The sequence below is a fragment of the Nannobrachium achirus genome (genome assembly GCF_963921795.1).
Source record: "Nannobrachium achirus genome assembly, chromosome: 21".
Taxonomy (NCBI): Eukaryota; Metazoa; Chordata; class Actinopteri; order Myctophiformes; family Myctophidae; genus Nannobrachium; species Nannobrachium achirus.
In genome coordinates this window covers 50,109,352-50,124,296 of record NC_137828.1, presented here as the reverse complement: position 1 = coordinate 50,124,296, position 14,945 = coordinate 50,109,352, and the positions used below count along the sequence as shown (strand labels likewise).

Here is a 14,945-nt window from a genome sequence, read left to right as displayed (position 1 = left end):
TGGAAAGCATATTCTGTATGAGCAACAGAAAAGATCAAAAGACCTTTGATAAATTCTTCACAGCCCATGGGTCTCACATGTATTACACATAACGTATTGACACAATATTGCACAGTACAACAGTCAGAACAGACTAACACTCTCTATTCTCACAATTTTTTGGCCAATGTTACCCCAGAATAGGGATGCTAGGGTTCAGGTGATTAAAGCACTGAATGGTAAACAAGCCATCAATCATAACTCCACAATAATGCAAAGATACAAAAAATAAATACAAATAAAGTCACAGTAACAAGCAGGGCAGAAAAGCGACATATGGTCACATAATGGTATAGGCTATATTAACAACATTTTAGAATACATCTTTGCAGCATTGTTAAATGTTAAATGTTCATAAACCAAACAAAGTGTAATAGACAAAAGAAAACATAATATAGAAATATGACTACAAACTACAAAACCAAATATAAAACATATCTGCATATAATAATGGAAAAAGTATAACAAAAAGACCCTGATGAACGTATGGAATACGAATATTCTGTCAAAGGCAGAAACAAATGAGTCAAGTGCATAAAGAGAGCAAAATGTCTGTGGCAGCTTGTGTGCAAATCAAAATCCAAGAAAAAGACAACCAGCCAATTCACATGATGGTGACTCTCTCTGGCGATATGTGCGTGATGGATCCCACTGGGTCGAGGCGTTGGAAGCGGCCGCGGACGTTCTCCGCTCCCCGGCGGATGCGGTGCAGCTTGCCGGCCACGCAGGGGAGCAACAGGAGCACCTTGCCCAGGATGACGCACACAGGCAGGGCCAGGGACACCACGAAGCTGGGCGGCAAGTAGAAGCGGTAGGCTTCTTCCTGGAAGGCCCGCTTCCAGCCAAAGAGCAGGGCGTGGAAGGTAGCGATGAGCAGGGCAATGTAGCCCAGGGTGGACTAACAGGGAGACGGGAGCAAAACACTGTAATCGTTTTCAGCAAATACATTGTCATATTTGAAATATTCTATTTGCATGTCCGGCCCTCCTAAAAGAAAGGGATACAAATGTAATTGTGTTTAACAGTAATAGTTCGATTGTGATCAACGACACTGATCAATGACACTGACATTCTCTACGTTAACTTTCATCATTTGGGGGGGAAAAAAATAAAATCTTCATCTGAAGGTAGAGACAGCTGGATTATTTTCTTTTACGTTTCCCCTCCCAATTATAGTCGTCAGCAATTCCTCATTTGTGTGCACTGCAATCCACGGTTTAATCTATCGACCTCCCCCCTTGACGGTGCTGGTGTTTACCTGTATGAAGCTGAACTCCCTCCAGTTGAGGGCGCTGTGGATGGAGGGGATGGAGGTCACGGCCAGGAGGGAGAGCAGCCCCAGACTCATGACGCCAAAGGAGACGTACATCTCCACCCGCCAAACCTCCTCCTCGTTCCACGAGTTCTCCACATTAGCATGGACCTGCCAGCACACAAGCATTAAAGTTATACCATGTAACTTTTTTTGGAGCGGTGAAAGCGCTCCCAATGAACAGGTATATCCGTGGGTATGTGGCTGGCTGGCTGGCTGGCCCTGTCCGTAGCCTGGGCAATACCTTGAGTGGCCACACACAACACACTAGTTAAAGGAGGGGCGCTGTTTTGTGCAGGCCAGGCACACTCACCACTCACTCACAGGCACAGTTTACACTCACTCACTCACTCACATAGGGTACAGCTGCTCAAATTCACCGCTCCACTTCGAACCGAGGTTTGATTTTATAAAACAAATCTTAAAATTGTCCTAACTGTTAAATCGCTAAAGTTTTAGAACCCCCACTCCGTTATTTTCAGCTTCTGAAGCCTTCTCTTTATATGTTTTCTACTTAGCCGTGACAGGGGCGGGATTTCCCGGCAAAATTACGTCATCACACTACCGGCCAATCACAGCAAGGGTTATACACTGCCGGCCAATCACAGCGCATCTTGAAGTGGGGTCGCCATATTTGTAGTCGCCCGTGTGTCTCTATACTCAAAAGGTAATCTGATCTCGCCTACCAGGCAGGGTGAAGGAGTCCGTTTCTCCGGAATGCCTGAACGCACAGGAACCAGGGACCCCTCTAAAGATAGCTCTCGGCGAGGTGGAGGCAGACGCGGGGGTGTGAAGGTCGAAAGACGCGACCGCGACCGCAGTTGGCTATAGGGCTAATGACCACTAGTTGAGCATCTTACACAGTATAGCTTTAAAGGTGATACACCATGCATTTTTTTTTATTTTTTATGATGACGTCACAATCGGCAGATGACGTCACAATCGGCAGCAAATCTGGATAGCCTGTTTTGAGAACCCGTGGGATACTTTTAACCTTCGCCTTCTCAAAACCAGAGAAAGACACAACGGTCAGAAATGGGACTTTGTGAGGATAGAAGGTGCTAGTGGGACCCCAAAAAAAGGTTTTAAAATAGGAAAAGTGAAATTTCATGGTGTATCACCTTTAAGTACCGTCAGGCTTTAGATCAACAGGTATAGTACACTACTTCCTGAACAATGTGATTTGAGAGAAGTGTTTGATAGGTCCAACGCAACATGGTGCAATTATTGTCAGGTACACACGCATGCACACACGCACACACACACAAATGCATGGACATAAAAACAACACTAGAAAAGTGCACTCCTCTGACCGCAGATCTCCATCAGGCAGGGTTGACCTTCATACTGACCATTATTCTGACATGATGATACTGACAATCTGACATGATACTGACAATCTGACATGATACTGACCATGATACTGACCATGACACTGACATGCATTGTAAGCTTGTACATGTGCTATTTTACGATTCACAACCATGTATAAATCACGCATCCTCCCCCATCTTCAGACCCAAACTAGTAGTAACACAGGAGAGAGATCGTCAACAGACACAGAATAATTCCACTGAGTCACAAGACCCAGTTCTCATCTAAATTTAGCAGTGTGTTAATTCTTAAAGTAAACATGCACCTCACAGTCGACTGTTGGGAGTGGCGGCTGGGAGCCAGCTCTGTAGCAGAGACGGGAAGAAAAAAGCTCCCATCCAAAAGTCTGGCATTTTGTTTCTCTCCGAGACATTCTTGTGTAGACACCTTTTTGTTTTGTTTTATGTGGTCTCCTTTAATAAATAACATGTTTCTTAATATGGGTCCCTATACCGTCCCTTAATAAATAACATGTTTCGCAAATCTGATGAATGAATCTGTCATGAATTCTTTCATCCAATCTTTTTTCAGCTTATATACAGTTTGTAAATCAAGGCCTTCCTCATCATTAATATCTGAAATTTTTAACTAAACTGTAACTAATGAATATTTCAAAACTATAACTCCAGATGCAACCTAATCTAATTACTGAGGGCATGGACCAGCACCAACCCCAAGCTTGACCCCAAAGCAACCACTGCAAGGAAATTATACTTACTAAAATTAGAAGCTACTATGGCAGTAAATTATGAGGGAAGGCACGTGCGAAGACACTATTATGAAGATACAGTGTGTTATCAAAAAAGATCTCACACACACGCACACAATCATAGATAGGGCACAGACAGACAGTCACAGACAGTCTAGTATAGGGCTGTCATTTACACATTTAAGTTGACGATTAATTGTCACACAAATAATTACTATTAACAATTGAATTGTGTTTTTGGCATTGAACATGGGAACATAATTTCTATTTGGCCTTTTAGGGCTTCGTGATAAAAAAAATCACACCTGTGTGAACTGAGCGGTGGTCGGTGTGTGTGTGTGTGTGTGTGTGTGTGTGTGTGTGTGTGTGTGTGTGTGTGTGTGTGTGTGTGTGTGTGTGTGTGTGTGTCTCTGGCCTGAACAACAGCGCCCCTCCCTTAACATGTGTGGCCAGAAAAGGTACTGCAGGCTCTGCAGGCTACATACAGACACGGACACACGCACGCACACACACACACACACACACACACACACACATACACACACGGCCACGTATAGGAGACGGTGTAACCACCGCTCAAAAAACTGTGCAGGGCAGACATGACAAATAACTTGAATAAACAAAGAAATTACTGACACATTTCATAATTTTATACTTTCAAAGAAATATAAATATTCTTTTTGGAAAATGTTTGAAAATGAATGTACATTCATCAACATGGAAACAATTATGCAAAAAATATCCCACTGAGCATTTTTCAGGCTTTTAAACTTCTAAAATATGTCTAAACGGCTAGGCTAAAACTGGGTTATAACTGGTCTAAAAGTGAATGTTTTTTCAACGGCTAAGCTTGGATGGTCTACTCTAAAACGTTCACTTTTGGACCTAACCTGGTTTTAGACGGACATCTAACAGCCAACTCCTCAAATAGTTGCGATTAGGCGATGTCATAATTGTGACAGGCCTAGTCTAGTATTGAGTTTAGCATAGTAGGCTATGTGTGACCTTAGTGCCTTCTCCCTCATGACAGCTGTACAACAGTTTATGGCCATGCCTTAAGGACCACATTGAAAACAGATGAGTCACTCATATACGAGGGACTTTCTGTGTACAGTGGGGACCTCATGTTTTTGCCTTGGTGATATGTTGTGTAACGGTTTTGTTGTTGTTTCTGAACAGACTTGTGAAGACAAATATCCCTTTGGGGACAATAAACATTATTATTATTATTACTCTCTGGGTACCAACGTCACATCTCCCTCAACTTGTCAGAGAGCGCTGGAGAGAGCAGCTAGAGTGGGCTAAAGCTGGGGTCCATAAAGTGGGGTCTGAGTTGCCTTGCTCCAGCCCATAGACCCGCCCACTCTCTGAGTGGACTGCTTCTAACGTTTCTTCGGTACCAGGCAGTACCAGGCCAATAAAATCAATAAACGTTGGAGGAGGGGGTGGGTCTAACGAGACAAGCAAATCAGGGACCCGTTCAAGCCTGAATCAGTTTGAGGAAGTGTAGTAGCGGTTTACAGACAGCCAGTGGGGGCTCGGAGGAGGTCGAGGAGGAGAGGAGAGTAAAGACTGACTGATCGACCGCATCCAGTCTGATTCCTATGTTAATTCGCGCTTGGCCGTTATTTTAATCTTTGATATTATGTTACTTAATAGTCTCGGCTGAATGGTGTTTGATCGATACGCGACGCAAGCACTCATTCTCGCATGTACGCACGTTATGTGCGGGTGTGCAGCTCAAACAAGCATGTACAGGCAGGTCTGTGTACTTTTAGAAGTTTGTTTTTGTATTTAATCTTAAGAACAACAGTACAGTATGTACACAATCACTCTGAACTCTGCTGTGCGGACTCGCACTCGGAATGTGTGCCTACTGTGCTATTTTATTCACTGATCTTTTGTGGTAGTTTATCTTGAAGGCTTATCGTGTTGCTCTTTTACCCTGTTCTGTAAAGCAGTGGTTCTCAACCTTTTCAGGCCACGACCCCCAAAATAATCACATTTTAACTGGGGACCCCCCCCCCCTCCACCCTGACAAGCTCTTGGAATTGTAGTTGTAAGAATTTTAGTTGGCATTACATTACTTTGACTATCTGTTCTATTGTGAAAATAGCAGATCTACATGCTCACAACGCCTCGCATTGCGACAATTTCTGCCTCTATTACTTGACAATTTGTTCAATGTTTGACCAGAGGTACGAAAAAGATCTTAAAAGTCCTTAAAGGGGAAGCACATGGGTGGTTCAATATTGAACTATGTCATTAATATAACTTAGAGGAGTGGTGTGGAAATAGAAAAAAAGTTCCCCCCCTTCTGTGTTGCCTAGAACTGGAAGATTGATTTTGGGGTTTGTATTTTAAAGTACAGTGGTGTGATGTCATCAAGTTGTACTTTACAATACAAACCCCAAAATCAATCCTCCAGTTCTAGGCAACACAGAAGGGGGGAATCTTTTTTTCTATTTCCACACAACTCCTCTAAGGTATATTAATGACATAGTTCAATAATGAAAATGGGTGGTCTTCCCCTTTAAACTGTCACTTTAGAAATGTTCAAATACCATGTATACACTTATACTGTATGTTGGTGTGTTTACTGTTGAGTGAGAAAACAATGTTAACATCTAGCTAAACATCTGGGGACACCCAAAAATACTTTGGCAACCCACAGGTTGAGAACCACTAAAGCACCTTGTGACTATGTCTGGAAATGCGCTATATAAATCCATTATGGTTACCTGTTGGTAGGCCATGTTGAGGAGCAGGTACCTCTCGGACCTCCTCATGGGCAGACAGAGGCTATAGAGGACGTGGACACAGGCCAGGAAGAAGCTGAGCAGCCCCAGCTGCTTGCGGCTCTGCAGCCAGTCCTCCAGCCAGCGGGGGAAGCGTCTGTACTTGGTGCCGTAGTACAGCTGGTGCGCGGCCGCCAGCTGGCCCGCCAGGTACACCAGGGCCAGCAGCGTGATGGCCACGGTGGGCAGCGTGCGGTTCGCCATCTCCACGGGGATCTTGTAGAAGTCGCTCTGCTTGTGCTTCACGTACGGGTGGATGACGTCGCGCACGAAGCTGTAGGCGAAGAAGAAGATGGACAGGGCCACGGCGGCCAGGACGGGGCCCCTCCAGGCGGGGAAGAGGCGCACGGGCATGTTCTCGATGGCCCGCGACGACGACAGGGCGCCCATGTCCACAGGCTGGAAGTTGAGCTTCCGCGCCAGTTCCATGATCTGCTGCCGAGCCTCCACAGAGTTGCTGCAGACGTACACCTGCACGGGAGGACGGATGGCGATAATTAGCCACGTGAAACCTATAGCGTCCTGGGGTGCCCCGAGACAAGGTGACCAGGTGTGCCTATTACGTATAGTAATTTACAGATCCTCTAAAAAAAAGAAAAACAATTATATTGTGTAAAAAAGCAGCAGATGCCATAGCACCCCAAATTGTAACTGACTGCGGAAACTTCACACTGGACTTCAAGCAACTCTGACTTCAGAAGGTTGACATTTCTGTATTATAAATCCTTGTTTTGAGTGGTCTTGTGTAATATTATAATATTTTGAGATATGGATTTTAGAGCTGTCCGCCATAGAAATCTTGAAATTAAAACAAGAAGATGTTTTGAATATTTTATACATGCATACAATGCAATTATATTACAGAAGAAAATGAACTTTTACACATACTCTGTATACAACTGGACCAAAATATATGTATTGACTGTTGAAATGCAGTTAAAAGCTGGTTGCAAACTGCTATGTTTAAAAAAAAAAAAAAAAAAAAAAATGTTCTTCAGGCCAAGGAGCGAGAGAGGAGAGAGCAAGGCACCCAGTGGCGACAGTTGCGAAAAACTCTACCCTGGTCCGAAAATAAATATGAAACGGACGGCAGTGTGCAAACGTGATTGACATAACGTGAGGTCAATTTTTTTATTTACGTGCTCCGAAATGCGCTCAGAAATTCGTCCGGGAAAAAAATTTAAATAAAAAAACGCAGCAGGGTGCAAAGACCTTTACACTATGGAAAATGTGTCCACGATGATGAGCATTTAATAGCCTTGGAGTGCTCTTCTGAGTGGATTTCCCCTGGACTGTGTGAAGAGTGGCAGATGAACCTTTCCTCTCAGCCACATGCATAACATCTGAAGGCAAATGAGCGTCTCTCTCAGACAGACCCAGCGGTGACAGAGACCCCTACTGTCCAAAGCTTCTATCAGCACTACCGGCTGCCATTCCTCTCAACATGAGGCGACTAAAGACGGAAAGACATCCGAGAGGGAGAGGACGAGCGCCAAATTCTGGGCCCTGGGTACAAGGATTCACTGCGGGGCCCCCATGAATGTTCTTCATAGGGGGAGGGGTTTAGCCCATTTAGACTGGGAACACATTATTTTGTGCTTTAACTATTGAAAAATAGCAGACAAGCTCACATCGAGCTTGTAGATCTGCTATTTTTGAAAAATCTCTATCGTGAAAAGTCTTTGAATATTTTTGACCCGATTCTGTGTCTGTGTCTTCCTTCATGTTTCTATGTCATTGGTGCTCAAACTTTTTCTTTTTTTTATGTATTTGGCCACGGACCCCCATGTCAAAATATTTAGTTCAAGGGACCCCCACAGAAGCAAAATTTGAGTTACAAATGTTCGCTTAAGAAATACATAATATTCAATGATTTGCACACATTTTCACAACTTTTCAAAAATAACAGATCTAGAAGCTTGCAGTGCGACACTCGGTGCGGCGCTGTGAGCTTGTATATCTGCTATTTTTCAATAGCTAAAGTATAAAATAATTAAGGCCCGTCCACCTTGGGCCCTAGTAACTCAGTCCCACTCCCCCCCCCCCCCCCCCCCCCAGAAATAGAAGGGAGAGAAAGAGAGAGAGAGCGGAGTGAGAAAGTGATGCATAGCATACTGATACAGTCTATTATGATGCCAGCTGCAGCTGTTTGCAAGAGAATGCAAGAGTGTGTCCTTCAAACATCACCGAATTAGATGACTGCAATCATATCAACCACCAATCTACAGCGATTGACGTCGAATGACAGCAAACACACTGCATCAACTCAACCACAGCATTCAAATAAAAAAAAAATAGTACAGTTTATAAAACATCTGGGATCTATTTGCTTCAAAATCGTAATTAGAACATGCTAAAGAAAGAGAAACGGTATACCTCCTTGACATCATTTAAGACTGATTCACAGAAACAATAAGTACTACACGACACCTGATGGAAACAAGAACGCAAGGACTTTTTTGGTGTAATTGGACTAAGTGTTTTGACTGTACTTGTGCTGTTTTACATTTCTGTCTAATACAATATTCAATCAATCAATCAATCAATCAATCAATCAATCAATCAATCAGTACCTGTCTGCTGGCATCTTTAGGGCTGGCCTGCTGCATGGCCCAAGCAGAGATGACGTTGAAGCCTTTGACGACCACAGACTGGGGCAGCAGAGAGGCCAGGTACTCTGCGTTGGACTCTGGGTACTGATTGACCCGTCGGTTATTGCTCACATCCACCAGGATCTTTCCTGGAGGAAACGTTTAAACACATTTTTTGATATTACTCTTTCAGATTTAATCCAAATCTTGTGATCAAGACGGATCTGTTTGACTTGTTATATTCCGTCCTGATTGGCAAGTTTGCAGGAGTGGTCCATTTTGAACAAAATGCTGCAAATCATGAAGCATCATCTGATTGCAGTGAAGCTTTCCACTCACATTCGCACTACGTTGAGGAACAAATGTCACCCTTTTTAACATTGCCACCAGGAGGCAGATTTTTACAAAAACAATATTGTTTTATATTACTCTTACAGATTTTGTCCAAATATCACGCAACTCATTACACATTATCTCTATAGTCAAGTGATCAAGACGGATCCGTCAGATTTTTCATATTCCATCCTGATTGGCAAATTCCGAACATTGCTAACCTACAGTACCTGACCTGGCTCCGAGGAGCACTTTTTCTAGTTAGGATTTTGGTACGCTTTTATTTCACTCCAGTAGATTTCGTTCCCCCAGAATAGGGTTGCTGGGGGTTCAAGTGGTTAAACAAAAGTGGCATTTTAAGTTTTAAGCGATAATATTGTTAATCAATATTTTATAATCATGACATAATGTCCCTACCTACCAATGTGTACTGTATAACACGCATTTCTCATTTTTGTCTGGGGTGCGAGCACGCTACCTTCCAGCAGGTGCTTGAGGTCCCACAGGAAGGGGTAGTGCTCGCGGCGTATGGCCAGGAAGACGACGGCGGCCTTGCCCACGGCGTCCTCGTGGTGCGTCACGTCCACCACGTGCGGGAAGAACTGTGCGGCGTGCTTAGGCTGCCGGCTGCCCACCACCACGCGGAAGCCGCAGCGCAGCAGCCGGATGGCCAGGCACTTGGAGAAGTCCCCCGAGCCCAGGATGGCCACCGCGGGCTTGGCCTCGGCGGAGGGCGAAGGCGGGATCATGGAAGACGTGGAGTAGGTGGTGGCGGAGGAGGCGCCCGTTCTGCCCGCCGGGATGATGCCCGCGACATCGCCGGAGCCGTTATTCAGCCCGTTGTGTGGGAGGAAGGAGACGACTTCCTGCTGTGTCATGATTAAACATTTAAAGGGATATTTCACTTTGAAAATAACTTCTGGTAATTTTATCGTCTAACCAGCCTTTTATGAACAACCTGAACAGTTTTTAATTAGCTTCATTCAATATTTAGATATTTGATGTAAATATTATCTGCCCCCCAGGCTCAGGGCCCCTCCCCACACCCATTGTAACTTCAAACTCCATTTTAACTATGATAGATCAATTAAAAACACCCAGTATTTTTCTGGTGACTCATACTACCCTCCTAATGTGAGCAGGCTGTGTTTTTTGGATAACTTTTTTTATTTCTTTTTAATAATTCTTTGGGAACATTGAAAAGAATTTAATACAATAAAAAAGTATTAAAAATAAATGAAAAACGTTATAAAAAAATCACACCCGTGTGAACCGAGCGGTGGTCGTGGAGGCTGTGCAACAGCACTACTGGGTGGGTGCAGCGGGGTTAGTGTGCTTTACAATGCTGTAGTTTCTTCACACACTCTAATTTATTTGACCCTAAAACATTCAGTTTGTTAATAATAATAATAAAATACTTGACCACACATGCTGACCCACCCTTCCCCTGTGTGTGTGTGTGTGTGTGTGTGTGTGTGTGTGTGTGTGTGTGTGTGTGTGTGTGAGAACAACAGCGCCCCTCCCTTAACATGTGTGGTCAGAAAAGGTACTGCAGGCTTGAGAATACATACACGGACGGCCGGACGGACGGACGGACGGACGGCCGGACGGGCGGATACCCACACACGGCCACGTATAGGAGACGGTGTGACCACCGCTCAAAAACATGGCCTGCTCACGTATGTCAGAGTCGCGTTATTTGGAATTGCACACGCGTTCTGGGCGGAGGCGTTGATTATTGTCCACGACACTGCAAGCGGCGCGAAGGCCAGCGGACCTTGGTCCTGCTCTTCGCCCCCGAGCGCCGCAGGCGCGAGTGGCCGCGAAGAGCGGGCCAGGGCCGCGCGGCCGGCGGAGCGCCGCGCGAGTTACGAAGCCGTGGTGAATGCAATCGTTCTATTTATGCCCAGGCCGTAAGGCCTGGGCAAGCGCACGATAAACGCACCGCGCACCTCTGTGCGGTCCAAGCGGACAAAAAGGAGCGCTCCCTAGCGCCAGTTCAGCCAATCAAAAGCTTCCATGGGCGGGGTTTGCCCAGAACGCGTGTGCAATTCCAAATAACGCGTCAGAGTCAGGGTGATGATGTTGTGCATGTTGGCTCACTGGAAACACTCTGCTTCACCAGTGGGTCTCAAAGTGTCCTCAAGGGGGCACTAAATGGCCCTTATGGGTCAGTAACTCTGGAAGTGTACAAATGGGTTAGTAAGGGTCTATTTGGTGGTCCAAAGGAACAGAGCCTTAATTAGAATCATTGGTAACATGGTCTAACACATGTGAAGGAAGTAAGAAAGGGGCCCAATTTCTTTCCAATATGGCTGCAGTGCATAGAGCCTATATTGTCACACGAATAATTGTCAAATTAATTGTCAGGTGAAGTAATGAACATTGGAACATAATGAATAAAAACATCATTTCTGTTTGCCTTTCAGGCTTCACAATTAAAAATGGCAAAGGTCAGATAAATAACTTTGATTACTGAAATTTAATAATTAAAAACAACAACTTTGTGGCATATTTCAAGCTTGTAGATCAGCTATTTTTTCTGTTTTTAGAAAATGTTTTAAAAACTTTTTTCAACCTAGAAACGACGATTATTCTAAATAACAGCGATTATCTAAAATTATGTAATAATTGTGACTGCATGGGCCTATACCTGCTGGTGCTGGACGTTGGGATGGGATGCCGAGGACGAAGAGGAGGTTGTGGTAAAGACTGGGCTGCTGCCGCCGCCAGCACCAGCAGTCATGGAGGTGGAATCCATCTTTTGTCCCTTCTCTTACTCTCCTCTCCTCTCTCTCACCTCTGTCCCCCGTTTCTCACTTTAGGAGGACGTGAGAAGGCCTGTGATACGGCAGGAGAAACAGAGACAGTGGGAGGAAAACACATGGGAAAGGGGGAAGGACTGGAATTTATTGCGACCGTAGGTCGCATTTACTATCAAAAGCTCCACGGGCTGTCTGTCAGTCCGTCAGTCAGTCACACTTTTGCCCTGCTCATATCTCCACAACCGTTGCCCCGATCCATGCCAAAATTTCCACACAAACTCCTTGCCTGCCAAACTACAACCTCCAAGGACCCCCGGAGTTCCAGGGACCCCCAGGTCCCTGGGGGACCCCCAGGTGTAAAAAAAATACGAAATGTGCTAAAATAACCAAATGACCACCCCCACGGAGCTGCTCACGGGGAATTCCCGGGGACCACCCACTCCTGGTACTCCAGAACGGATGCAAAAGTGGTGGCGCCCCCAGTGGAGGACCCCCTCCACTGCAGCTCACATAAAATGCCCTAACTCGGCCTAGGAGCGTATGGGAGAGCCGGGGCCGGTACCTATTCGTCTGCCAAGGCAACGCGGAGACCCCACCCCTCATTTCTCACATGGCCCTCTCCTAGCGAGACCTACGGTCGCTTATCTCCCGATTAGGTAGTCTTACTGGTTGCTAAACCCCTCAGCTTGTAGTTTTTTTTTGCCACGGACATTCGAAACAAGTGGTCAATAAATGATTACCAGAAATGGGGAAAGCTAATAGTCTATTTGGATACAGGATAGGTGGGCACTTGAGCAGTTCTCCCTCTTTGAGTTCAGATGTTATGTAGAATTAGAATCTGAGCCTGATGCACAGTGAGTAAAAATGCATTCAAACAGATTTAGATCAAATGTATAGTTGAATGTATAGTCCATGTATTTCTTACTTTACTTATAGCCTATGTATGCCTCTGGCATTCATCAAAACAGAGTGATATAATCCGCTTGACAGCAGACTGAAACAGTGAATGAGACATGTTATTGATATTTGCCTATAGGCTGATTGATACTTGAACTTCAGTGCTTGTTTGATCATTTAGATCAGGGGTCTTCAACATTTTCAGGCCAAGAACCCCTTAGTTGAGCTAGAGATGAAGCAGGGACCCCCACAACCTTTTCATAGATTCCTAATAGTTTCATTGTTTGACATCAGTGTATTTTGGATTCATGTCAATGTGTGTTTTCAGATATTTAACTACTTGAACCGTCAATAGTTAATAAACTTGACCTTTTACTCTGTACTTAGCCTGCTCTTTTCCCCCTCTACACCAAAACTCTTGCCAAAAACAGACGATCTACAAGCCCACAATTGTGAGCTATATATCTGCTATTTTTGGCTAATGTTCTCAGAATATTGATGCTAGGGTTCAAGTGGTTAATATAAAAATCACACAAAGATTTGGAGGACCCCCTGAAGTAACTCTGAGGACCCCTAGGGGTCCCGGACCCCCTGTTGAAGACCCTTGATTTAAATGGCATCTGCACATCCATGTACTGTGACATGGGGATGAATAATATCAACAACAATAAAAACAACAACAATAATAATAGTAATAGCAAGCAGTGTATAAAGACAGACAATGATGATTTTGTTCTGGAAATACACAAATTCTTTTCAGATATAGCCTACTATCTCATGTGATCCACCATTAAACATAAGGCGCTGAAATCTCCTGCAATAACGAGATGGTTTAATAATAAATCGTAGGCTAACTCCACAATGTCACTTGAAAGCCTTTCAAACGCGCATTTGAAGGGCAAAGGCGCATCCAGGGGTCTCAAAGCTTGTGAGAGCTGCACCTGTAGCGCTGCAACGTTAAGAAGACTACATGACACGTCGCTCCATGATATAACCTTGACCAGCTGAGAGGATGAACTGTGGATATCCTAATACATCCACCACACGTTTATGAAATGATTAATGCAGAACAGCCTACTGATTTACCATGCCGGTGTCATGTCAAATTTAGCCTATGTCAAATATCCGTAACGACTGAAAGCAACATAATTAACCTTGAACATTAAAATCCTCATACCTATTACATGTGTTATGTGTAGCCTATACGCGCATGCACCGACCTTCCATTGGACCTTTACGTATGGCTGTCGGGGAGGAACGAAAGAGCAAGGCGATCATCGCTGGACTGACTCTGATCAGTCCTTCACACTCACATGGACGCTCAGCCCCTGCCAGATGAGTGAGTCTACATCCCACACCCCGGAGGAGCGATCCGTCGTGCTGTGATTGGCCAGTTAGTTGTCAGGCAACCACTAGAGCCTCTGACTGAGGCAGATCAGGATAAACATGATTCCCTTGTATATTTACAAGTAGATTACCAATCTATGCATCACTCTTAGATGGTGCAGATAAGAATGCAATCATTTGACTGCTATTCATTCATAGCAGTCACGTTGAAGTACAATGGTGATGATAATAGATTGAACCACAGGACACAAGATGGACTGAAGAGCACAGCCGAGTAGACATCTAGACCTACTGTATACTGTACAGTGCAAGTAAAACGCCTTAAGGGCGAGAAGTGACCGCAGGTCATGGGGAAACAACAGAATTAAAAAGATAGTCAGTGTAAATCTGGCATGTACACACACACACACACACACACACACGCGCAGGCACACACGCATGCACGCACGCACGCACACAGGCACACACACTATGAAGCTTTTTTAATGCCTTCTGAACGACACACACACACACACACACACACACACACACACACACACACACACACACACACACAGACTAGGGCTGTATCAATCTCTCGAGACAGAGTCAATGATGGCTACGCTAAAGGAAGAGAGACAGACCGAGTGGGCGTCACCCTTTCTTTAATGATGGGTTCCCAGATTGGGTGGACGGTAACAAACTGCGAGGACGCACGCACGGACACACACACACACACACGGACGGACGCACGGACGGACGGAGGGGAAAACATACTCTCCCCCATGCCTTCGGCTGCTG

The 14,945-nt window shown here is 44.8% G+C and overlaps 1 protein-coding gene across 3 annotated transcripts; it reads right to left on the bottom strand.

Moving 5' to 3' along the window:
- Window positions 1–14,453, bottom strand: steap2 (STEAP family member 2, metalloreductase). Of its 3 annotated transcripts, none has more exons than XM_080751563.1 (7): window positions 14,039–14,453; window positions 11,810–11,997; window positions 9,635–10,025; window positions 8,806–8,972; window positions 6,176–6,703; window positions 1,298–1,462; window positions 1–937 (listed from the first exon to the last, which is right to left on the bottom strand). In XM_080751563.1, exons 2-7 carry the CDS (start codon window positions 11,915–11,917, stop codon window positions 644–646), a joined length of 1,653 nt encoding a protein of 550 aa, XP_080607689.1. In that variant the 5' UTR covers window positions 11,918–11,997; window positions 14,039–14,453; the 3' UTR covers window positions 1–643. The 3 variants fall into 3 exon arrangements, with proteins under 3 accessions (XP_080607689.1, XP_080607690.1, XP_080607691.1); XM_080751565.1 differs by having other exon boundaries at window positions 803–1,026; XM_080751564.1 differs by lacking the exon at window positions 14,039–14,453 and having other exon boundaries at window positions 11,810–12,058.
- Window positions 14,454–14,945: the final 492 nt, after the last annotated feature.

Bases quoted from the DNA above. Each gene is read 5' to 3' on its own strand.
- steap2 (XM_080751563.1), bottom strand. From the start codon at position 11,917: ATGGATTCCACCTCCATGACTGCTGGTGCTGGCGGCGGCAGCAGCCCA. The intron at 10,026-11,809 runs GTATAGGCCCAT...ATCATGACACAG, and splicing joins CCAACGTCCAGCACCAGCAG to CAGGAAGTCGTCTCCTTCCT. The intron at 1,463-6,175 runs GTAACCATAATG...GTGTGCTGGCAG, and splicing joins TCAACATGGCCTACCAACAG to GTCCATGCTAATGTGGAGAA.